The sequence below is a fragment of the Syngnathus floridae genome, chromosome 3 (assembly GCF_059516105.1).
Source record: "Syngnathus floridae isolate MCC-2025c chromosome 3, RoL_Sflo_1.0, whole genome shotgun sequence".
Classification (NCBI taxonomy): domain Eukaryota; kingdom Metazoa; phylum Chordata; class Actinopteri; order Syngnathiformes; family Syngnathidae; genus Syngnathus; species Syngnathus floridae.
This window is the reverse complement of record NC_142415.1, coordinates 22,489,538-22,512,451: the sequence shown is the minus strand read 5'-3', so window position 1 is coordinate 22,512,451 and position 22,914 is coordinate 22,489,538. Positions and strand designations below refer to the sequence as shown.

General features: G+C 57.5%; 4 protein-coding genes across 9 annotated transcripts; all 4 read right to left on the bottom strand.

The window, feature by feature from the left end:
* Positions 1 to 25: 25 nt before the first annotated feature.
* Positions 26 to 1,600, bottom strand: LOC148401183 (chymotrypsin A-like). Its single transcript, XM_088371789.1, has 7 exons — positions 1,501 to 1,600; positions 1,327 to 1,430; positions 1,125 to 1,204; positions 971 to 1,049; positions 710 to 890; positions 486 to 619; positions 26 to 229 (listed from the first exon to the last, which is right to left on the bottom strand). Exons 1-7 carry the CDS (start codon positions 1,550 to 1,552, stop codon positions 68 to 70), a joined length of 792 nt encoding a protein of 263 aa, XP_088227915.1. The 5' UTR covers positions 1,553 to 1,600; the 3' UTR covers positions 26 to 67.
* A 2,049-nt stretch (positions 1,601 to 3,649) lies between these two features.
* LOC148401182 (chymotrypsin B-like) lies at positions 3,650 to 5,256 on the bottom strand. Its single transcript, XM_088371599.1, has 6 exons — positions 5,092 to 5,256; positions 4,917 to 5,020; positions 4,522 to 4,601; positions 4,188 to 4,450; positions 3,941 to 4,074; positions 3,650 to 3,858 (listed from the first exon to the last, which is right to left on the bottom strand). The coding sequence occupies exons 1-6, from the start codon at positions 5,141 to 5,143 to the stop codon at positions 3,697 to 3,699; spliced, it is 795 nt and encodes a 264-aa protein (XP_088227725.1). The 5' UTR covers positions 5,144 to 5,256; the 3' UTR covers positions 3,650 to 3,696.
* Positions 5,257 to 7,089: 1,833 nt separating this feature from the next.
* tollip (toll interacting protein) lies at positions 7,090 to 10,127 on the bottom strand. Of its 3 annotated transcripts, none has more exons than XM_088370558.1 (7): positions 9,947 to 10,127; positions 9,132 to 9,287; positions 8,640 to 8,822; positions 8,154 to 8,306; positions 7,984 to 8,068; positions 7,494 to 7,519; positions 7,090 to 7,455 (listed from the first exon to the last, which is right to left on the bottom strand). In XM_088370558.1, exons 1-7 carry the CDS (start codon positions 9,977 to 9,979, stop codon positions 7,222 to 7,224), a joined length of 870 nt encoding a protein of 289 aa, XP_088226684.1. In that variant the 5' UTR covers positions 9,980 to 10,127; the 3' UTR covers positions 7,090 to 7,221. The 3 variants fall into 3 exon arrangements, with proteins under 3 accessions (XP_088226684.1, XP_088226685.1, XP_088226686.1); XM_088370559.1 differs by lacking the exon at positions 9,947 to 10,127 and adding an exon at positions 9,580 to 9,926; XM_088370560.1 differs by having other exon boundaries at positions 7,090 to 7,519; positions 9,947 to 10,121.
* A 210-nt stretch (positions 10,128 to 10,337) lies between these two features.
* trpm1a (transient receptor potential cation channel, subfamily M, member 1a) lies at positions 10,338 to 22,804 on the bottom strand. Of its 4 annotated transcripts, none has more exons than XM_088370503.1 (28): positions 21,504 to 22,804; positions 19,980 to 20,056; positions 19,163 to 19,361; positions 18,825 to 19,038; positions 18,473 to 18,597; positions 17,802 to 17,973; positions 17,553 to 17,727; positions 17,337 to 17,460; positions 16,875 to 16,947; positions 16,706 to 16,806; positions 16,363 to 16,557; positions 16,173 to 16,307; positions 15,938 to 15,988; positions 15,677 to 15,817; positions 15,437 to 15,466; positions 15,068 to 15,360; positions 14,649 to 14,877; positions 14,384 to 14,518; positions 14,166 to 14,318; positions 13,910 to 14,038; positions 13,568 to 13,819; positions 13,193 to 13,385; positions 12,707 to 12,727; positions 12,483 to 12,627; positions 12,184 to 12,398; positions 11,747 to 11,879; positions 11,372 to 11,670; positions 10,338 to 10,980 (listed from the first exon to the last, which is right to left on the bottom strand). In XM_088370503.1, the coding sequence occupies exons 1-28, from the start codon at positions 21,585 to 21,587 to the stop codon at positions 10,748 to 10,750; spliced, it is 4,326 nt and encodes a 1,441-aa protein (XP_088226629.1). In that variant the 5' UTR covers positions 21,588 to 22,804; the 3' UTR covers positions 10,338 to 10,747. The 4 variants fall into 4 exon arrangements, with proteins under 4 accessions (XP_088226629.1, XP_088226632.1, XP_088226631.1 ...); XM_088370506.1 differs by having other exon boundaries at positions 16,173 to 16,289; XM_088370505.1 differs by lacking the exon at positions 21,504 to 22,804 and adding an exon at positions 20,134 to 21,363.
* Between the last annotated feature and the right edge of the window lie 110 nt (positions 22,805 to 22,914).

The following is a 22,914-nucleotide window of genomic DNA, read 5'->3' as shown; positions in this document are numbered from 1 at the left end:
GAGAAAAGACGTGAACCGTGGCGCATTTGGGCTTTTCGAGGCTTTATTGAACGTGAGCACGTTGAGCCTAGTTGGAGGCCATGGTCTGGTCCATCCAGGCGCGGAGTTGGGTGACGCGGGCGTAGACGCCGGGCATGGTGGGCGTGCACGTTCCGCTGCCCCAGGACACGATGCCCACCAGGGTCCAGGCGCCCGCCTTCTGGCACACCAGGGGGCCGCCAGAGTCGCCCTGCGGAGGCGCAGCGGCGGGAGGGAGAGCGGCCGTCAACAAATAATAGTATCCTCGCTAGCCTTAGCCTGTCCCGGCCTGAGACTAAGTAGCAGCGGGCATGCGGCGGCAGGAGACACTTGGCAAAGGTGAAAGGCCAAAGCGTACGCGCCGCTCCTAACATGAAGGCGGCCAGCCGGCAGCCGCTTCACACGGGTGGATGGGGCGGGGCGTTGGCCCAACCTTGGCGGCAAGTGGGAAATGAATCTCTACCCACCATGCAAGATGAGGCTCCGGAGGCTCCGGCGCAGATCATCAGGTCGGTGATCTTCCTGCCCCAGAATTGACGGCACCGCTCGTTGGTCAACAGCGGCAGGGAGGCCTGCTGGAGGAGGGCCGGCGTGTCGGGCGCTGAAAGGCAACAGCGGGCGGGCTCACGGGCGGCTCGACCAGCGGGCGGCTTTGCTTTGGGCACTCGGCCCTACGGCGGCGACTCCTGACCGTTGTGTCGGGTCAGCCCCCAGCCGGTGGTGACGCACTTGGTGCCTCCGGAGAAGTCGTCTCCGGTTTGGGCCACGCAGACGGGCGACACGCGCACGTTCATCTGGGCGGGGCTGGCCAGCTTGATGAGCAGGATGTCGTTGTTGATGGTGAAGCCGTTGTAGCGAGGGTGCTTGAACACCTGACGGACCACGGCGCTGTCAACGCGAGCCACGCGCGCTGACGAACGTGGCGGTGGCGGCGGCGAAAGCGCGTCCTCACCTTGCCCACCTTCAGGACCTGGGTGTCCTCGGCGTCCGACGAGCGGTCGTGCTCACCCAGGACCACGCGGTGGGAAGTCCTGCAAAGGCCGAGACAAAGGGCGTTAGGCCGGCCGCCTGACGGCGGGCGGGCTTGTCGGCCCGGCCGACGCTACCTGACGTTGCAGTGCGCCGCCGTCACCACCCAGTTCTCGTTGACCAGGGAGCCGCCGCAGAAGTGGAAGCCCGTGTAGTCCTGAGGCAGACAAAAAGAGCACTCGTATGGCCTGACACCATCGGCCGTCACGCGCCGATGGCGTGCCCGTGACGGCCGATGGCGTGCCCGTGACGGCCGATGGCGTGTCCGCGCCGGCGTACCTGCAGGGACACCTGCCAGGGCCACGAGTGAGGCACCGCCTCCTCGCCGTTGACGATGCGAGAGTATCCCGTGATCACAGGAGGGATGTCGGGAGAGCCGCAACCTGGCCACAAATGACGACGTTGTGAGGACCGGGTCGGCAAATGCGAGCGTGACGGCCGAGGCTGACTCACCGTAGGTGGCGCCGACAAAGGCGAGGCACGAGAGGATCCACAGGAAGGCCATGGCGACATCATGTCTTCTCCGGACAAACGGCTGGCTTTTATACACAAGCGGCTGGGCCCGATTGGAGGAAAACGGTGGGAGGGCGGGGCCGACCGACCGACCGACCGATGTGAGAGTCTGGCCACATGGAATTGCGGGAAACCTGCAGCTGGAGGGGGGGGGGGGGGGGGGGGCATCAAGTCCTCACTGGAAAGGCATGCGGCGACAGGTGGGGTCATGGATGATTCATTTGATCTTTAAATGTTGATGGAATGATGAGTTCTTTCTTTCAATGTGGATATGGACTCATCAAAGGGGCATTGCTGCTTTCTCGTCCATTCCAACAAGCCTCACAAACACTTTTGAAATCATGGAGTGCTCGGATGAAGTTCTGCTGATCACGGAGGATTTATCGACATCCTTATTAGTAACGGCTTCCTCATTTTGAACTTATGGGTGCCGAACGAAGACGAAGGGATGATTGACGACATATGGGGCATATGTCGTATGTGTGGCCGCAAGCAAGGACGCAGCTGAAAAAAGTCTGGCTTTTTTCCCACCCAGCGGCTGCAGGAGCGGCCCGATTATTTCCGAGGACACGGGCGTGCACGCGCGCGTGCGCCCGTGTATGGCACCTATGGCTCTTGGGAGCACGCGTCTGGTACCGCTTCACCGCGATCTGCTCGGCAAAGGCAGACGGTCAAAGTCTTCCTTCCGCCTGGTTGGGCAAGGCAGAAACGTTTGTTTGTATCAATGGCGACAACGGTTGGCCGGCCGGTCGGCCGGCCGCCGATATCTCCCACCACGGCTTTGTGACGGCAGTTTTTTTCATAGTTTGGCCGCCGGGGGTGCGACTCGTACTCGGGAGTTATGTTGTATTTATGCGTGAAATTATGAACCCATGATGATTTTCACACTAAACCGCATGAGAGCGAGCGAGCGAGCGCTCTAGGCCTGTGGCATTTATGGAACTGCAACTGACGTCTGACGTCAGCACCACATCTACTTCCGGACTCGAGTCAACGGAGTTGTTTATAAGTGACACCCATGACAAAGATTCGGATGGATTGAATGATTCGGAGTGACGCAGATGGTTCAATAAACTGGTTATTTAAGCTGTAGTTATTCGATAACTCTTAATATGCTACGTCGGGCACGGTCCTCAAGTATATGCAACGTTAGCATGGCGTAGTATGCAGCCCGTCGTTGCCTATTCTATAGTTATTTGAAATTGCCTTTCAAGAAGACACGTCTGTTCATGGTGTTGGATTTGATCAAATCAATTACTCCCCAAAATGACACTTTTACTCCGGTGCGACTTATGTATGCCTTCTTCGCCTTTATTATGCATTTGATGGCTGCTGCGACTTATACTCCGAAGCCACTTATAGTCCGGAAAATACGGTAAACGTGAGCCACCGTCATCCCCGTGTCTGCGGCCTCGGTGCGGCGCTTCTTGTTGTCCCGCCCCCAGGCGCACCGCTGCTTTGCGATTGGTGCACGCACCTGCGAAAATGGCCGTGCTCGGGACAAGATGAACGATACGTATTCGGGCCAGAATTCAGCTCGCAGACACGGTCGGATCCTTTACGGCAAAACAAAGCACGCCTCCGACATTTACTTTTGTTCCCAGGGTCAGCGCCGAAATCGGTGGGCGGGCGGTTGGGCTTTTATTAATGTGAGCCGTACACGAGTGGGCACTTTGTGTCCTCGTGGCCAAGCTTTGGCCAAGTCAGCCGTGTTTTTTCACGGCGGCGGCGGCGGCGGCCATTTGTCACAGTGTCGTTTGCTCTTTCTTTGAAAATGGACAATGCACATGAATCAGCATCGACCGGCGTCAAGCTCATTTTCTCTGGTTGACGTCAAAGGCGTCCTACAAGCAAAGGCAGCCGTCAAGCGAAGCCCAGAGCGAGCAAACCATGGACATCTAATGGTTTGAGTTTCACTGTCTTTGCGAGTGGCCCGTTGCTACCGTGTTTGGTCAAGCAAGCGCTTTGGCGGCGGCAGCGGCAAAGTCGGAGTGGATGGCAAAATCCGACAAAGAAAAGCTTTTGCTTGTCAAACCCAAAAAGAAAGCTTTGCAGCCGAGCGCGGAATAAAGTCAAAGCACAGCGATGATCCCATGCAGATTTGATTTATTGGTAGCAGCAGAGGCATTTGCGCGTTCAGTTGCTGGCGAGGATCTGGTCGGCCCAGGCGCGCAGCTCGGTGACACGGGCGTAGACGGCGGGCGTGGACGTGGAGCAGCGGCTGCTTCCCCAGGACACGATGCCCACCAGGGTCCAAGCGTTGTCTTTCTCGCACACAAGAGGACCGCCCGAGTCGCCCTAAAGTGCACAAACGGGGGGGTGGCGTGAAGAAGAAGAGGCTTGCGTCAAGAAGGGCAGCGCACCAAAGCCGTTCCCTCACCATGCAGGAGGTGGCGCCCTGGCCTCCGGCGCAGATCATCACGTCGGAGATGTTACTGCCCCAGTGACGCTTGCACTGCTCGTTGGACAGAAGGGGAAGCGCCGCCTGCTGGAGCTTGTTGGGAGTGCCGGGAGCTGCAAAGACGGAGCACTTTAAAGCCTGAGGGAAAGCGGGGAGAGAGCCGCGCAGGCGTCGCGTGGCCACGGCGAGTCGCCAGCCGAAACAAGGCGGCGGGGATCGAGCGCACCGTTGTATCTGGTCAGTCCCCATCCGGAGGTGACGCAGGTCCTTCCCGGGGCAAAGTCGTCGGTGGCCTCGGCCAGGCAGACGGGCGACACGTTGGCGCCCAGGCGAGCCGGCGTGCTCAGCCGGATCAGGGCGATGTCGTTGTTGATGGTACGCGGGTTCCACCTGGGGTGCGTGAACACCTTGGAGGGGCGCAGCACCTGCACCGCCTCGTCGGACCCGTAACTCTTATCGTGCTCGCCGGCCACCACACGGTGGTAAGTCCTGGGAATTTGAGCGCAGCCGTCACCAAAGGGCGGCGGCCCCGACTCCCATTGGCGGCGGCGCCGCACTACCTGACGTTGCAGTGGGCGGCGGTCACCACCCAGTTCTCGTTGATCAGGGAGCCGCCGCAGAAGTGGAAGCCGTTGGATTGCTACCGAGGAAACGGCCGCGTTACTGATGCCGGCGGCGGCGGCGGCGAGGGGGAAGAGGAGGCGAGCCGACACGCTACGGGAGCGGCGACAGAAAGACGACGGGAACCACCGCCGGGATGAGGAGCCCAAAGAAGAGCAGAAGCGAGAACCCAAAACGGAACAAGGATGACAAAGAGAAAGCCCGAGCCGCAGCGGCAACCTGAAGAGGCAGGACGGCTGGCTTCAGCGGGCGCCACGCCACCGCAAGCAAAAAAGAGGAAACCAGAGATGGGCAAAGTGACACCCTGGGACCAGCGCGGCCGGCGCCGACCTACCTGCAGGGACACCTGCCAGGGCCACGAATGCGGGACGGCCTCCTCGCCGTTGACGATGCGAGCGTAGCCGGTCACCTCGGGTGGGACGGCGGGCGTGCCGCAACCTGACAGACAGACGCAAGGAGACCAACATGAGGCCGCGTGGCGGCGCCAGGGGCTCCCTCCCGTGTCTCACCGTAGGCGGCGGCGACCAGAGCCAAGCAGGAGACGAGCCAGAGGACGGCCATGACGACGACGGTGACGACAAGGACGGTGTGTCCCAGCCGCCGCCGCCGCACGCTTTTATACACCGATCGGACCAATGGCGGGGCGGCGCGCTCAGAGCGCAGCTGCTTATCAACGGGGCCGCTCGCACGCTCCCGTTGGACGCCGCCACCCCAAGCCCAAACTCCACTGCATCATCACATTTGCCATGACGGTGCAGACTTATCCTGTGGCAGGGTTAGCGAGGCACGCACGCACGCACGCAGGCACGCACGCACGCACATGTCGCCATTTGCAACGACATCAGACTTCCCGGTGGTGGTCAGTGTTCCGAAAGGATCACCCAAATGTATTTGAACTCTCCGAAAAGAGCCAGCCGACAAACACCATCGAGACGCATCGGAGTTACGTCACAAAGCGCGGCGGAACACGGCCATGGATTAATCGTTAACTTTCCCCGTCGGCGCTTATCAGCGCGCCGATTGCGCGAAGGCTCTCTTTCCAAAAAGCGTCGTCACCGGCACATCTAATCGCAAATCCGCCGCAACCCGACCTCGGCCCAGAGCTAGGCGCTCAAAGACGTGAGGCCGTGCGGGACTTGTTGGTCTCCGACCTCACATTCAAACACGTGCCCAACCTCAAGCATAATCCGATTAAGGATCTTTCTTTGTCACAAATGTGTCATTTGTCCTCTAATCCCAAACATTTCTCAGCTTGCGTTGAATTGTAGAGGTGAAGGGCATTTTCATGGTCCTATGTGTGACAAAAACATGATTAGAAAGACAGACCTGGATGAAGGCACGCCCTCCCCCCCAAAAAAGCACCCACCTCTTCTACTGCAAAGCCCGAAACGAAAGACTACAATATCCCCATGCATCTCCAGCCCCCTGGAAATGGTTGTTACTTGTCGGGAGAGAAAGTTGCCCAGACACACCCAGAGAAAGCAGCACAAATACCAACCAGAAAGGGATCGTTTCAAAAGTGTGCCTGCCGTCCGTCCATAAAGGAAGACGCAGCTTTTCAATGCTCGTCGTACGTACATGTCCAATACGAAAACCGAGGTGCAAAAAGTGCATCCATTCAGTACGGAAACATGCTTGCATTACCAAGTAGGTGAGAGACACACACTTCCGTGGTCGTGCAGTGGCAGCAAAGAACAGCGTCACGGAACGACAGTAGCACAAAAAACAATTCCATTGACACTATTTTACTTGGAAATAATCATAAAAAAGAAATTCATGGCGGTTACAAATGAAAAACTGAGAAAAAGAGATGTTTTTTTTTTAAACTATTATGGAAAAGAGCGTTGCGCTAGGGGTCAAGTTGAATGCTACCTATAGTTCAATGCCAGCAAAGAGATGGCACAAGCAGTGGTCGAGGCTTTATTTTGAAATGACCCGCGTGCTTTATTTTGAAATGGACGGCGACTCCGCCGGAACCGACCTCACAGAGGAGCCTCCAGACAGCTACTCTTAACAAATGGAGACCGGAAAACGCCATGACACCCACCAGATATTGCCACTGGGGCTCTTCTGCAGCTGGCCCCCTCCTGGGAGGGGGGGAAGAAGTAAAAAAAAAAAAAAAGAAGCTGATTCTGATAATGCCGGCCGCCGCTCCTGCTGCGAGCGAGCGAGCGAGCGCCTCCCGCGCCTACTTGTATTCGTCCGTTAGTCAAACGGGTCCGTGAGGAAACGACGACGGCGGCGGAACATGTATTCGGCAATAGCACACCAAAGCCAGCCAGCCGGCCAGCCAGCCAGTGTGACAAAAGCTTGACCGAAATCAAAACATAGCATACATTGACGTCATATCTAAATACTTCAAAAACCTCAGACAGACGAAAATGTCAAAGGAGAAGGAATCACTTGGAATGAGTGACAAACAACAAAGACAACTCAATAAAAAGATCAAATCACTCCAGAGTCAACAAAGGAAATCATTCAAGAATGAAAGCACCAACGAGAACATCCACATTTCACATCTTTATTACACTTCTTTGGATAGATGAAGTGAGCGAGCGAGAGCATATTTACACGGAAAGCCAACGTTTGAGTCGTCTTTTTGTTTGACTGGAGCGGCGGGCAAGCGGGTCACGTCGGCGTCACAACGATGAGGACGGCGGCGGCCGAGCAGACGGTGGGCGAAGGTGCGGGCGGGCGGGGTTGGGTGTTGGCGTCACAGCTCCTCGGCCATCTGCAGCAGCGAGTTGATGGCAGCGTCTTTGTCGCCTTGCTGCGCCTCCAGGACGGTGCGCACCACGTCCCGCTCCAGGTTGGGGAACATGTCCTGCAGGGCCTTCAGGTCCTCCTCGGCGCACACCGCCGCGACGCCCGGCGCCGCCGTTGCCACCGACAGCGGCGCCGGGCCGCCGGCCTGCGGGTTGAAGACGGGCGGCGCGCCTGAAACGCAAGCCACAAAAACTTCACTCCTTGGAAACAACACCCCAAATTTCAAGAGCTAATTTGCACCCTTAAACATAAATTTGGAAGCCAACGCCTTCTTTGAAATGCTCAGGCTCCTTTGCCTATTTTGAAAGTCCAACAATGGTTCAAAAGCCAAACCAAAGTCAAAACCGGCCAGCAGTGAAACGTGAAAATATTTCTCTATCTTACTGCCAAATGGCAAACGTTCATTGGAATGTGTTGGCCAGTTGACAAAAGCAATTGGCAAGTGTTGGCCAAAAAAGCGCAGCATTTTGGCGCCAAAAGCAATTGGCAAGAGTGGCCCAAAAACAACGCAACAGCGCAGCATTTTGGCCCATTTGAAAAGAGCTTCTGAAGAGCTCGTGCAAATTCTTTTTGAATGTGATTTTGAGGCGGGAAGGTGCCGGTCCCAACTTTGCCGGAAGCGGCCGGCGACTGACCTGCGATGGGCACGTAGCCGACGCCTTGCTGATACACGGAGGGCATGAGCACCACGGGCTGCGTCATCATCCCTGCCGGGAAGGACTGTGGCACAGTCGGCAAGGCAAAAGACAACAGGGTTTTTGGTTGGTCGGGTCGGTCCGGCAGGCCAGCTCGCCGGCGTACTCACCGAGAAGGACATGACCAGGTTGATCATGCCTTCCTTGTCGTCGCCCTGGCGGCCGCTGAGCGTGAACCACTCGTCAGCTGTGCCGCCCTCCCGCACGCCCTCGGGGATGCTCACGTGGGTCCACGCGATGCGGTCGTCCATAGAGAAGGCTCGCTGCGCCGACAAAGATGCAGAACGTCAATCACGTGCTTGCCTATGTGTGTGAAGGGAGGGAGGGAGGGAGGGAGGGAGGGAGGGAGGGAGGGAGGGAGGGAGGGGCGTAGCGTGTCCCTGCCGTGTCTACCTTCAGGTGTTGGAGAGTTGTCAAAGTCCATCGCGTACGGAATGTGTGGTGTGAGTCTAGGTCGTGCTCTTGCTAACCTGCTAACTTGCTCTGAGTGCCATGTGAATGAATGAATGCCTGGCAGCAAGCGGGCAGTGACAACCACCCACTCAGCCACTCACCCAACCTGCCTCCCTCCCTCGCGCATCTTATCTCACGCATACCTCATCAAAGATCTCCAGGTAGAAGGAGTCGACGGCAGGGGGCAGCGTGCACTGGATGACCTTGTTCCATCTGGGGTTTTTGGCTCCGTTGTGCGCAGTGGGCGTCTCGTAGACGGCGTAGCCCAGACGCACGCGGCAGTACGGGTCCATGCGGGTCATGCCGTAGTTCTTGGCCAGCTTGGCCTGAAAAACGGGGACAGGCTGCGTGGTTGGCCCGAGGCAGCGTGAGCGTCGCCCAGAACGTCGCCATGCGTTTGAAAGGTCAAGGAAACTTGAAACCCAAAAATCCGGGTCTCGGCACCTACTTCTCATTTGAATGAGATTCATCATGTCTTTGTACTACTTGGCTAGCGCCCATCGGCGCAAGCGATCCGGCACACGCTTCACTTTTCAAACGATCGCTCAGACAACGTCCGTCCGTCCCGAGTCGGTCCCAATGACCGGCGCCAGAAAAATGCTCTCGTAGGCTGTGTTTGAGTCTCGCCGCGTTACCTGCACCACGGTGATGCTAAGTCGTCCCACGGTTCCGATGGCGCCGCCGTACTGCAGCTGTCGTGCGGCCTGCGCGTCCAACTGAATCTGATGATGGTGATGAGGGTGGGTCGGCGTGATGCGCAGGAAGTCCTGGGGGAGCTCGCCCACGTACACCTACGTACAATACGCATGGTGACCCGGCACAACTTTAGGACTCACTCCAATCTCGATAACCACGCATTCCTAAATGCTATGCTGTCCTCGGTGGCAAAGGCGGCCAAAATGGCCATTTGAAGTGAAGCGTGACATGATATCATCGCGAACAATGTGCGTCATTCTTGGCGGCCAAAACGGCCATTTGAAGGGAAGCGTGACATGAAATCATCGTGTACAATGTGCGTCATTCTTGGCGGCCAAAATGGCCATTTGAAGTGAAGCATTCAAGTGAAAGGCTTGTAACAATTACCATCAAGAAGCCTTTGTAGGAAGAAAAACAAATGTGCACATGCTGTTATTTGGGGCTTCCTGTCACAGCGGACATTTCAGACGCTGCAGGCGCTAAAGAGGAATGCGGTTCGTTCGTTCGTTCGTTCAATCACAGAAAAGGAGCTAACAGCTGCCCAGTTAGCAGCCAGCCAGCTAGCCAGCCAGCCAGCCGGCCAGCAAGCCAGAAGCCAGCAATTCTTTTCCAAAAGGCCCTTTCAATGAAGAAAAAGTTGCGTCTTTCATGATTCTATGCGATTGAGCGCCCTGAGATGAGGACGTGACCCACTTGGACATGACATATAAATGGAACAATGACGACAACAACAACAAAAAAAATGGCACAATACTTCTCCCCGCTGCGTGCTGATGGTGCTCGCCATGTTGTTGTCGTCTCCCGACGCTTGAGAGAATGTTTTGAATTTGGAGCCGCTCAAAACAAACGTCAACTTCAAAACAAACCGACGACTTCCTGGAATTAGGGCTGACCCGGAAGCAGATGAAGCAAGAGGGTCACACGACACACCAACCCGAATCCACCAATACACGCGCCGGCCGCGAGCATCGCTTGAATCGTTTTCCGATCTTACCGTTTGTGCCGCCCCCACACAAACGAGATCAATCGGGATCAAATGCTAAAAACGGATGAATGGATGGATGGATGGATGGATGGATGTACTGGCCGGGAGTGATAGGCCGTTCATTGTCATCAAACAAAATCACACGCTTCTTTTTGTCAGCTTTTTAATGTCAATCCTGACAAAGACCGCAAGACTAAGACTCCATTCCCCAAAATAGCTGCTCTTCTATCATCAGTTCAAAATGACATTCAAAGAATGAAGAGTTTATATCTCGCGTTTGGCTCCATTGGGGGGACACAAGTGCGGAGCAAGCAGGGTATGTTGGTCTGACAAGTCGTCGAGGGTGCCAAGGTGCTTTTGTGACTTGGGGCAGGCGTCCGATTTGTGGAAAGCACCTTTTTTCCCTTTGAAAAAATTCGGAGTCCTGAGAGAAAGAACAACTTGCAAAAATGCTCGGCAGTGCAAGCAGGAAGACAGACAAGTATAGCTATAGAAATACATCAAGTCACAATACAAAAAAGTCAAGTAATGTATACATATATACACACACACACACACACATATTTATTTTTAGCTCAGGGGAGCGCCCACGTGGACAAGGTCGACCAGGCTGGTGGCGGGGCGCGGCGCGTCAGCCGTGCGCGGCAACAGGGGCTTCTTGCCGCTGTTGATGTTGAGACTTTTGGAGCGCAGCGCCGGGAACTTCCTGTCATCTGCGCCGTCGTCCGCTTCCTCGCCGTGGGCGCCCTCGCACGGCGAAACCAGGATGTCCACGTCGGACAAAGGCCCTGGGCTCGGAGCGCCTGGAGACAGCACAAAGAGGGCGGTTTCCGTTCAATGTCGTCACCACCGCATTTGAAGGCTTGGAAGCTACACGCTTGCAACGGCTAACTTGTAAGTTGCCTGAAAGCCAACTGTGGCGGCGAGAAAGCCTCATTTGGAAGCGCCACACTGGCTCCAAAGCCCAGGTTGACCCTCTGTCCTGTGGATGAGGCCCCAGTGCTTTGGAGTGGCTCTACATTAACATTTAGTGAATCCCTTAACTTGGAAGCTCAAGCATGAGCGCCAACACACACACACACACACAAGGCCCCAACACTGGCACGCCTGGCCGGGCCTCTGACCTTCTAATAGGCCGGCCAACTTGAGGTGAGACTTGCATTCCTACCCCTCCTTGTAGTCCCCCCCCCCTACCGACTCGTCTCTCGGGACTCGCGGGGTCGTGCTCCAGCCGGTAGCGATAGAGGCTGCCGTCGTCCGCGCTGCCGAAGCTGCCGCAACGGCGGCGGGGGGACGCGTCGCCGGCCGAGGAGCCCGGGACGCTTCCCCCGCGGCGGTCGGGCTCCACGCCCGCCAGCTTCTCCACGGCGGTCATCATGCGGGCCGAGAACTCTTCCAACTGGGCCAGGCGCAGGTCCACCGTCTGCAGGCACGCCTTCATGGCGTGCTCGCGCTCGTTCACCTCCTCCAGGCGCATGGACATGTTCTCCACTCTGCGACCGCAACAAAGGGTGCTGCGTGCATGCGTGCATTCTTTTTCACGTTGCGCCATCCGTACCCCGCCCGAACCTCTCCGAAGTGACTCGGATCCTCTCGTCGTTGGACGACTGCTTCTCGTCGTCCTTTTCTCGGAAGTATTCGTCCACGCATTGCTCCTCAAACTCGTGGAGACTCTTCAACTCGTCTGCGCCCAGCAGAAGCTCTGCGCGTGCAAAAAAACAAGCGTGAGCCACCGACGCCACGGCACGGCATAGCTCGCGCCCGACGCCAAATTCTCCCGACTCGACTCGGTTTTCGCATGGCTGCGTTCTTTCGTGGAGCCGTGTGAGGAAGCCGGCCGAGCCACTTGCGGCCTCCGGAGGGACCGGAGCCACGGTGGCGGCGGCGGGCGGGCGAGCGGGCGGGCGGCCGAGCTTCGTTGTCGGCAATTCTAAGCCACGTGGCCAAAATACGGCTGGCCGGCCGGCTCATTCGGAGTGGGAGGGAGGGCGGGGTCGAGCTCTTACGGAGGCGTCTCTGGGTGTCGTCCCGGTCGGCGTCGCGGCGCGGCGGCCGACGGCGCAGGCATCGGCAGCAGAGCCGCTTGAGGACGATGAAGACGTGAGGGAAGACGATGAGGGGCGGGGGCAGGATGGGCCGGTCGTGGAAGGTCATGATCAGCTGGTAGCGCTGGAACTTCCACACCTGGTTAGAGATGGACTTGACCTCGAAGAAGGTGTTGCTGCCGGGGCGACGCGGCGCGTCAACGTGACAATGCCAAATGAGCGTGCCGTCTGTACTGTACAGAATTGCTGCGCGTACTGACTTGAAGACAGCGATGAGAAGGTTGACCAGCAGGATGTTGGCCACCAGCAGGTAGCAGGCCATGATGGCCGGCGTCAGCCAGGCGCCGGGAATACACGGAGGAAGCTTCTTGCCGTCCTCGTCGTACAAGTTGTCCCCGCACGGAGCTGGCGCATAGGCAGGCGTGCGTGACAATCTTCTTTTGACTGTGGCATTCATGATTGACGATTGATTGTTGTTGCTTACGATTGATCTCCATGGCGTAAACTGAACATCAAAAAAGGGATGAGAAGCAAAAGAGGAAGAGGGCTGTCAGTCTTACAAAAGAGGAAACCAAATCCACAGCAACAACACAGCAAAATGTGTCACGCGTCTTCGGTGAAACGTGCTGCTGCGGCTGCTGCCCCCTGCAGCATTGGAGGCTCAATTTCGGCAACAAACAACAACATTCCAACTCTTTGCGTGTGTGTGTGTTTCTCAAATGCGAGTACATTTATGTTTGCACATGTGAGTGTGTGTTGTTGTGTGTGAGCGTGCTTTTGCGTATGACTAAAACTTGATTGTGTGGGTTAGCGCGTGCATGTTTGTCATGGCGTATCGTCGCATACGCATGCTGGTCAACGTGTGCGCATCTGCCGTGTCCCGATGGGTGGATCAATCGTCATCGGCGCGTGTGACATATTTGCAGGCGGCGGTGTAAAAGGCTGCGCTCGGGCCGAGGGGAAGCCTTACTATGAATTCTAGTCTTACGGTCTATGGAGTCGGCAAACACCTCGCCGTAGATCATCCAGTAGGGCATGTAGAAGATGTTGCGCGCCAGGCGCCAGGTGGGCTCCTCGTCCGGGTGCAGGATGGCTTGGCGGGCCACGCCGAAGCTCATCAGGACCACCAGCATGATCACCACAAAGTACAGCATGTCGATCATCTGGGGTGCGCAAACAAACAGACAAACAAGCGACCAATGCATGCAGCAACACACGCACACGTCATTCCGTCTTCACGGGGGGGGCGGCCGTTTTGCCGCAGGCCGTCGACCGAAAACGACATCACGGTCGTTCGGGTCATGACCGACAGCAGCTCGTGTCCGCCGCCGATGCCGCCGCTCACCATCTTGCCAATCATCATGACGTAGGGCCCCAGGTACTTGTTGACGCCAAAGATGTCCAGCACGCGGATGTACCAGAAGATGATGTCCACGCAGTAGATGACGCGGCCGTAGCCCATGTAGGGCTCATTGTGCAGCCGCAGCAGCAGGCCCAGCACAAAGACCCAGATGGCCGCCAGGTCCGTCAGGTTCCAGTAGTCCTCCAGCCACACGTTGATCTTCTGCTTCAGCTTGCCCGGCTCCGACATCAAGATCTGGGCGGGCGCACGTTGCCAAACGCCGAGTCGGGCCTTTTTGTTCGTAGCTGGCGGACCTTCTCGCCGCGTGTTTTCGATCGGACGTACCTGGCGGACCTTCTCCAGGCCGAGCGTGATGATGTAGGAGATGACGATCCACTCCTGGAGGGAGGGCCAGCGCTCCATCTTGACCAGGATGATGTAGTTGTACAACATCAGGTAGACCAGGTACGAGATCTGAAATCCGTCGAGACGGGACAAGCGTTTGCTCTTTTCGGAGCGGAGGGAGGGCACAAAGCGCAACGGAGCGCCGGGCGGGGCCGACCAGCGCCGAAGCGCATGATGACGGATCGCCGTTACTTGCCGTGTTGAACCAGAACTTGGTGAAAGGGGCGTTGTAGAACTCGTAAATCTTCCTGCCGATGGGAATCCTCCTGCCGCCTTTCTTCCGGCCGTCCTCCTCGTCTCCTTTCTTGGACACGGCGGCGTCCGGGGTGGACGCGGCGGCGGCGGCCATCTGCGGCCAAAGTTCAGCGTTCGCTCAAAGTGGGGGGAGGGGAAAGGCGAGTGGGGCGCTCCTACTTTGCCCGACTTGCTGCCGTCGTCGTCTTTGCTCGCGACGCCCTCGCTCTCCTTGCACGAGTGGAAGGACGAGTCGTCGCCCAGGCCAAAGTCCAGCAGGAGGATGGCGGGAGGGAAGACGATTCCCAAAATCACCTGAGCGCAAAACGGCCAGGGGTTAGCTGCTGGGCGGCCTTGCTCCCACAATTCCCACGGCCGATTCCCCGCAAGGAACGGCTGCGTGACTTTGCGGCCCGCTTGGCTTCGCGCCTGACTGGCCACTTACCTTGAGGCTGTTGCTCTTGCCCACGCGCAGACATCCCATCCACATGTCGGTCAGCAGCATCTGGCTGCACGTGTGCGCGATGAAGTCTCGATGTTTGGCGGCCACGGCCAGCTTCAGGCAGGTGGAGTTGCTCCAGTTCTTCAGCTCGTAGGTCAGCAGCTTCATGGCCACCTGCTCGTCGCGTTTGTACGACTGGTCCAAAAGCTCGTAGGCCAGCTGCCCGAAGTCCCTGCCGGGGGCGCAAGGCGACAAAAGCCGGTCGGGACGGAGCGGAGGGAGGGAGGGAGGGAGGGAGCGGATGGAGGGAGCGGATGGCGGCCCTGCCCCAGCCTCCCCAGTGACCTTCGCCCCAGCCGCCCCCGTGACCTTCGCCCCAGCCGCCCCCGTGACCTTCGCCCCAGCCTCCCCCGTGACCTCACTTGGAGTTGTTCTCCAGGTCCTGGTAGATGTCGTCCACCAGCTCGCTCTGGGACGACTCGTGGGCCATGGCCTTGTAGAGCTTGCAGGCCACCAGGGCTTTGGCCATGGCCTCCTCTCCGCGCTGCCACAGGAAGAGCGCCATCTTCTGGCGCTTCATCAGCACGGCCCACACCATCAGCTCGTGGAAGGGGTATTGGAAGCGGCTCAGCTCGGGGTCGTCCGCGTCCATGTCCACCTCCTCCTCCTTCTTCTTGTTGTTGACCTTCTTGCCCTTGGGACGAGGCTCGTCATCCTGGAGGCGGCGGCCAGAGACAACGTTGGTCTTCTCTTGGTCGGCCGCTGGGACGGCGCCGGCCCGGGACGCTTACCTCCATGCCCAGCAGCTTCAAGGCTTTGGGCTGGAAGGCAAAACGGCAAGGACATGGGTGCGGCGGCTCAAACCAGCGCCGGCACAGCTTGCGGGAATAAAGTTGACGTGGGACAGGCGAGGGAGGGAGGGAGGGAGGGAGGGAAAAACGTCCCTCGTACGACTCCAAACACGGGCACAAAATACACCGGGAGAAAGAAATCATAGAGATGCTAAAATTGAATCCGACCGGCTCACCCACCCTCTTGAGGCCGTACAAGTTGTTGTAGAGCGCCCTGAAGTTCTTGCGGGTGTAGTTGCAGCGATAAGCTCCGCCCATCAGGAACTCCAGAACCAACCCGATGTCGATCAAGGTGATCTGGTAGTCCGGAGGGAGGTTCCCCTGAAACAAAAGTCGGGCTCGTCATCGACCCACCGAGAAACTCCAGAGAATGTGCAATGTTTATTTGCCGACGTCGCGTCGGTCACGCCAATCGGGGGCCGCCCATCACGTGCCACCGACCTTCTTGACGTCTCGGACCACAAAGTGCAGCGTGTTGGCCGGTCCCAGCTTCTGCGGAGCGCCGGCCGGATGGGCGAGCGGGCGGGCACAAACGGGAAGCAGCACGTCAAGTCGGCGAATGATAATAATAAAAAGCTCCCGCGCAGGTTGCTGTGCGTGCGTCTCGTGTCACATGCGTCAGTCGCTCGCTCGAGCGCGCGTGACGTGTGCCTGCGTGCGTGCGTGCGTGCCCCACCGTGTTGTAGAGCTCCTCCAGGCGGGGGATGGTGAGGAAGCGATGAATGTTGACGCCGTTCTCGATCAGAAGTTTGACAAAGTCGACGCGGTCCAACACCAAGGCGTCCATCATGGCCTGCTCCAGAGAGTTGACCTGCCGTGCACATGTAGCGCTAGAGTCCACATGCATGCACGCTTGCCTCGCCTACCCAGCTGAGCAGCTCTAGCTTCCGGGGGTCCGTCTCCTCCGGGGCTTCTGCTTTGGCTTTCCCCGCTTTTCCTTTCTTCCCTCGCGCCTTCCCTTTGGCTGCCGCGGCGCGCTGGGTCGCCGCCGCCACAGCCGCCACAGCCGCCACAGCCGCCACAGCCGCCGGGCTTTTGGGACGCTCGCTGGAGGTCACCGGCTGCACGCAAAACACAAGTCAAGTCTGCAGCGAGGTCACAATCATCCCAGTGTAGCTCGGCTCTCGATTTCACTAAACGTTTTCAGCTCAAGCCCTGGAAGTGGAGCGCTGCATGCGTGTGTGTGTGCGTGCGTGCGTGCATGCTCACGGGCCAGTGGTGTCCGTGCACAAAGATCTGACTGCGGGCGATGTCCACGCGATTCCACGCCAAGGCCAAGCTCAACTGGTCGCACGCCGAGGCGTTGGTGCCTGCACACACACGCGCACGCGCAGACACCTCAGTCGCTCGCCGTGACGCAGACATGCCGAAGTTTGACCTTTGAGAAGCGCCGTGAGGATGGACATCTCGATGTCCTGCTGGCCTTCGCCGCCCATCCGGAAGACGGTGATCTGAAAGGAGACGGCGAATGATGCTCGCATGCAGCTTCCTGCCCGCTCGCTGGACTGCATGCACCGCCCGCCGGCCTGGAATGCAAGGTCGACTCCTTCCCTAATCCTCCCCAATCACCATGGAGGGATTTCCCTTTTCAGTTTGAATCCTAATGGACTGACTCTCGTGTGATTTTGACGCCACAATGCGCTTGACCACGTGACCGTTGGCGAGTTGCCGCCTCCGTCCAGCGGGCTAAAGTTAGCGATGGAACTGTTTAGCCTCCGTTGCCCACCTGTTCCTCCATTTTGGCGGCACTAAATTTGGTCCCCTTTTGCAAAACACTTTTCGTACCCGCTGCCCCCCCCCCAAAAATCTGAACTCGTGCAATGCGGTGCGTGCCAGCCACCAGAGCTTTCTTCTTCATGCACTCCATGACCATGAGGAAGATCTGCTGCGCTTGGCTGCGGCCGTAGTTGAACGTCTTCTGAATGGTGACCAGCAGCTGCTCCTTTACGCCCTCGCTCAGCGACCTGAAAGGCAGCCAGCCAGCCAGCCACAAGTCACAGCCGTGCCACAAGATGGCGCTCCACGGAGGAGCCAGCGCGGAAAGGCCGCCGCTCACCCGTCGGGGTGGCAGTATCTGTGCGCAAAGGAGATGATGTCGGAGGCTCGCCCGCTGCCGTCGCACACCACCACGGGGACGGGCGGGTCCTCCCGCAAGCTGTCCAGGACCACCGAGATGATGTTAGGCCCGCCCTCCAGGATCAGGCACACCACGGGGACGCCTTGACCCAGACCTGCGCGGAGGGCGGGGCTCGTCATTCGCTCTTTGAATGGTGTCGCCGGCGGGGAGGGCTGGCCGGGCACTCACGCGTGTTGATCTTCTGCAGCGCCACGTGCTTCTCCAGCTGGCGGCGGAGTCGCACCTCGGCGCCGTACTTGCCGGCGGTGCCGTCGTCGGCCAGGATGAAGTGCGAGTGGCTGGCGTTGAGCGCGGCCAGCTTGCTCAGCGGGTTGCCCAGCGTCCCGCACGGACGCGACACCTGCGCAGCAGGCAGGCAGGCAGGCAGGCAGGCAGGCAGGCAGCCAGGCAGGCAGGCAGGCAGGCAGGCAGGCAGGCAGGCAGGCAGGCAGGCAGGCAGGCAGGCAGGCAGGCAGGCAGGCAGGCAGGCAGGCAGCCAGCCAGCCAGGGTGGACACGGACAGAGGGAGCACATGAAGGCGTTTCATTGACATCGCCGATGGTTTGGTTCACAACCGTACGCACGCATGCGCAATGAATGAAATGACGCTTTGGGTCCCTTCATAAAACCAAGTTCGTTGCTGCAAATGAAAACTTTGGAGCAATTGAGGAAGAAAAGAATCCTTTTGTTGGCCTATCCGACAAGAGATGCATGCAAAAATTGCAAACGGCGCGGCGTCAAAGACGTGAAATGAATTGCACTCAATTGAATTCAATTTGAGCACTGATGAAAACGAGCGGATAGAAAGGACAGATGCCCGCTTGGATGAAGGTGCGTGGCGGCGGCGGCGGCTGGCTCACGTCTCTGCCCAGGAGGTCGTCCTTGTTGTCCACGATGCCCCACGGCGCGATGCCCACGGCGCACACTTTGCCCCGAGACTTGGACGAGTGATCCTTCAGGGCGTCGCCCACGTGGCGGATCACGCCTGGCGCCAAGTCAAAGAGAAAATAAATCAGTCCATGAATAAATAATGCTCAAACTTGGAGGTTGTTCATGCTGCCAGATGGTTTTGTTTCTCAAGGCGTTTTTTGGAAATTTACTGTCCATTTGCTGGACCTAATGCAAAGAGTTCAATTGCAAAAGCCAACAATGAAATACTATGTTACATTTGGAGAAAAGATCTCCATCCTGGTCGGCGCCCCCTTTGCGTACCGGTGCTGACGCCTCCGGTGAAGATCCAGGCCCCAGTGGTGACGGCGGCTTTGATGAGGCCTCGTCCGAAGACCTGCCGCAGCTTGGGGGGCACCTCGAAGTTCTGCAGGCCGCCGTGGACCGAGATGAGCAGCGTGGGCAGCTCCAGCGACCACTCCTTCACCATGAGCTGCAGCAGGCACTCGGGCTTGGAGTCGAACGACACGCGGATGTACTGCGTCCGGGGGGGGGGGCAGGTGCACGCACCCAAAACAAAACAAAAAGCGTCGCCGGTCAATGGGAGGCCAAACACTGACAATGGAGCGTTAGGCAGCGCAGCGCAGCGCTGCTGGGTATACCATGGCCTTGTTGACGTGTCCTCCCTCCTGGAACTCAAGCACGCCGTACGCGTCGGTGGGGGCGGCCCGGGTGTGTTTGAGCGGGCTCCAGCGCTCGGGCGCTCGGAGCTCCAATCGCGGCAGGGGCCCGCCGCCCTCCGCCGCCTCTTCCTCGCGCCCGCCCAGCGAGTGCTGCGTCACCGCCTGGCCGCAGCCGCACCTGCCGAGAGAACGGAGGGCGCACGGTCGCATGGCGTGCGTCCTGTCTTCGTCCGAACCGCAAAGCTAAAGTTACGAAAACACGCCCCGAGTGATTGGGCATTGGGCTCAATGGCCGTCAACTAGTTGTGTTGCATGGGAAGATTCTTGCCGGGGGCGACACGGGAGGGAGGAAGGAAGGAAGGAAGGAAGGAAGGAAGGAAGGAAGGAAGGAAAGAAGGAAGGAAGGAAGGAAGGAAGGAAGGAAGGAAGGAAGGAAGGAAGGAAGGAAGGAAGGAAGGAAGGAAGGAAGGAAGGAAGGAAGGAAGGAAGGAAGGAAGGAAGGAAGGAAGGAAGGAAGGAAGGAAGGAAGGAAGGAAGGAAGGAAGGAAGGGTTCCTTAAGGGTTCCCTAAGGATTCCTTAAGGGTTCCGAGTCTGGCGCATGGCCGGCCGGCCGGCCGCGCCTGCCTCGATGGGGCTGTCCGTAGCCCCCAAACGCCGCGTTCCCGTTGACCTCAAAGCTGAGACGAAGGCATGGTGACCACATCTGAACGCCATGCAGACAGACTCAAAAGTCACGTCTCCCTCCACTTTTTATGGATATTGTGCGCGTGCGTGCGTGCGCCCGCGCGCGCGCACCTGCTGCTATCTTTTCCTGGAACGATGTGCACGCATTCTCTCTTCTGGAAGGTTTTCTCGATCCAAGCTCTGTGCACCTGAAACGAGATGCAAGGCATTCTCACAGTGCAATCAATGGATGACGCTGTTATTTCTGACAGTGAGCGTTATTTACATATGGAACATTTGTCGAGCGATTTGGTCTCGCTTCCCAAGCCGAACCGAACCGAGCAGCCACCATGCAAAGCTAGCTAGCTTCCTGCGGGAGGGGTCCGACAGTCGGACGGACGGACGGACGGACGGCAGCACCGACATGCTGACGAAAGGACAGATCGATATCGGCTGCATGCGTGGCGGCTCATTTGGGTGCAAAGCCAACGCAGAGACCAAAGCCACGCCCCTCTCACCTCAGGTCTAGTTCGTGCATCTTTCAGAGCATTTGACCACTTTGTCGCAGGAAATCCAACGACCCCAAAAGTTGTTTGTTTGTTTGTTTGTAAAATAAAACAGATCAAAATGTTGTTCATTAACCTCATTCATGGCGCGCGAGCGTGCATGCAAAAGAATCGGACTAATTATTGTGAGAGTGAAGCTTTCCATTTCTTGATGGTTCCAATCCTCTTATACACAATAACCATGAAAAATAAATAATCCTGCTCAGCTTTTAAATGACGGTGATCATGTTTCATTGTGCTCTCTCGCAGGCAGGCAGGCAGGCGCGCGCGCGCGCACACACACACAAACACACGTGCCCGCGCGCCATGGCACTCTAGATAATGGAGGATTAGCATGAACCTAACTTAAGCCATGGTGACATTGTCATCATCTTCCTCTACCTATATCTCCACATGTATTTATGAGTAGCTTGACGCGGGACAAAGTGTGCAGCTTGAGCGAGCGTATTTTGCACAGCCAGTGTCAATCAAAGACAAACTTGTCATCCATTTTTTTTGTCCTGTCCAGCAATGTGACTTGGACAAATGCCGCAAAGCTTTCAGTTATGGCTGAGCGAGGATGATTCCAAAGTTCACCACCTGGGCAAAGCGAGCCTTGCCTCGGCGGACAGGGCTGAGTTACGTCTGACGACGTGGCCGCCGCCGAGGATCGCTCGCTCATGGCCTCTCCGGCTCGCTCGTGGCCTCTCCGGCTCGCTCATGGCCTCTCCGGCTCGCTCGCAACTTTCCGCTTACAGACAACAAGTTGTCAACAAAGTTTCCCCAAGCAACTCAGGATGATTGTCTCTGAAGACGTCAACTTGTCTCCAAAGGTAAGGTGCCTTTATGGCCATGGTCCACCGTCCTGACATGAGCCTTGCCCAGCCAAACGCCTCAAAAAAAAAAAAAAAACACAAGCCACACAGACTGACTGCAACGCCGTGCCACGCCAGTTTGTTTGGATGTCTCTCTCTCTCTCTCTCGCTCTCTGTTTGGCCGCTTGCGCCTGGTAGGGAGGACGCCGGGCACCTTGCCGCCGAGGCGACATCGTGCCGTTGTCTCCAGAGACGTCTCTGAAGCCCAGCCGCGTGCTTGAAAAAGTTGGACTTACTCTCTGCGATCCGGACGAGGCGCTGCGTTTCACGGACGAGCGCTTGAAGGAGCCGTCGGTTCCTCGTCTGCCTCTGCCGTCCATGGCCGCGTCTTGAGGACGGCGTCCCTAGGCTTGGTTGCCTCTCGCCGTTCAGGGCGCCTCTGTCAAAAGCCGCATCGCCTACGAACGGGCGCGTGCGTGCCTGCGTGCGTGCGTGCGCGCTGACCGGGTGGGCGAGCGATCGGACCGGGTAATCCCGCTTAGTTGTCTTTAATGCACGACGGAGATTTCATAAACGCTGATGGCAGGAAAATCCACTTTGGAAGCACAAAAGGCCAACAAAGGCAGCAGCCCCGCCTGCCCCGTCCCGTCCCGCTCCGCCACTCTGTGCCTCCCAATCACCACGCACACATGTTGATTGTTGCTGCTGAGCCTAAATCTTGTAAAGATTTAAATCTTGCACAGCCCCAAAACACACAAGAAACGAGCCCAAGGGCGGGCACTTGAGCTCAGTGTGCAGGTGCAGGCCCAAGGGCCGAGGTCGGGAATTGTTCAAACGTCCTCGCACAGCAGTGTGCGTGCGTGCGTGCGTGCATCCTGGGCAATGACTTTGAATATCATTCATTATTACTGATCATTAAATGAACTTTACAGTATATCATGATTTCATTCATTATAGATCATGATGCCATTCATTCATCACCAATTACTATTGATTGGCGGAAACAGGTCTCACGCAACGTTTCCAACTGAACCTCCATTTCATCATCTGACCTTGACTACGTAGTATATTATGGAAGTAGATGGTGTTCTTGTTGCCTTTTGCTATTTCTCTGGCCGGCCGGGCTGGATAAGCAAGCGCATAGACGTATTGTGGAAGAAGGAATTGCGCACAGCTCGCGGTGGGCGGCATGGCGTCTAAGACGGACGGACGGACGGACGAACGTCCACTTGAGCAGGTGTGTTGCCTGATGACGGCAAGCGCACCACACTCCTGTTCTATTCGGGCACTATTTGGAAGCTGGACGGCACGGCGTCCGTACGTCTATAGTCGTTCCCGCCTTGAACCCAGCCAGCGGCTGTCTAAAACCTTTCAGGTCATTTGGCTGCAACGTCACCCCAAGGACACTTGCCGAGGGAGCGCGCTTGGCTCCTAGCCTGTTCCTGTGCGGGAAGGTCAAAAGTTGCGGCTCGAACGCGGTCAACGTAGAGCCGACGAATTTGTCATGAAAGAAACGTTGGGCCATCTTCTGCATTTGTCTTGATGTAGCTTAGGTGGTTCGAAGAACCAGGATGAGTTGCTTGTCTCCGTGACCTTCCCAAATAAATAGGGGGTGCAGCAATGTCTTGGACAGCCTGCCATGGAACGTATCCTCACGATCAGGCACATTTCATTGGCTACTTTTGACACCACTATTTGCCAATGTTC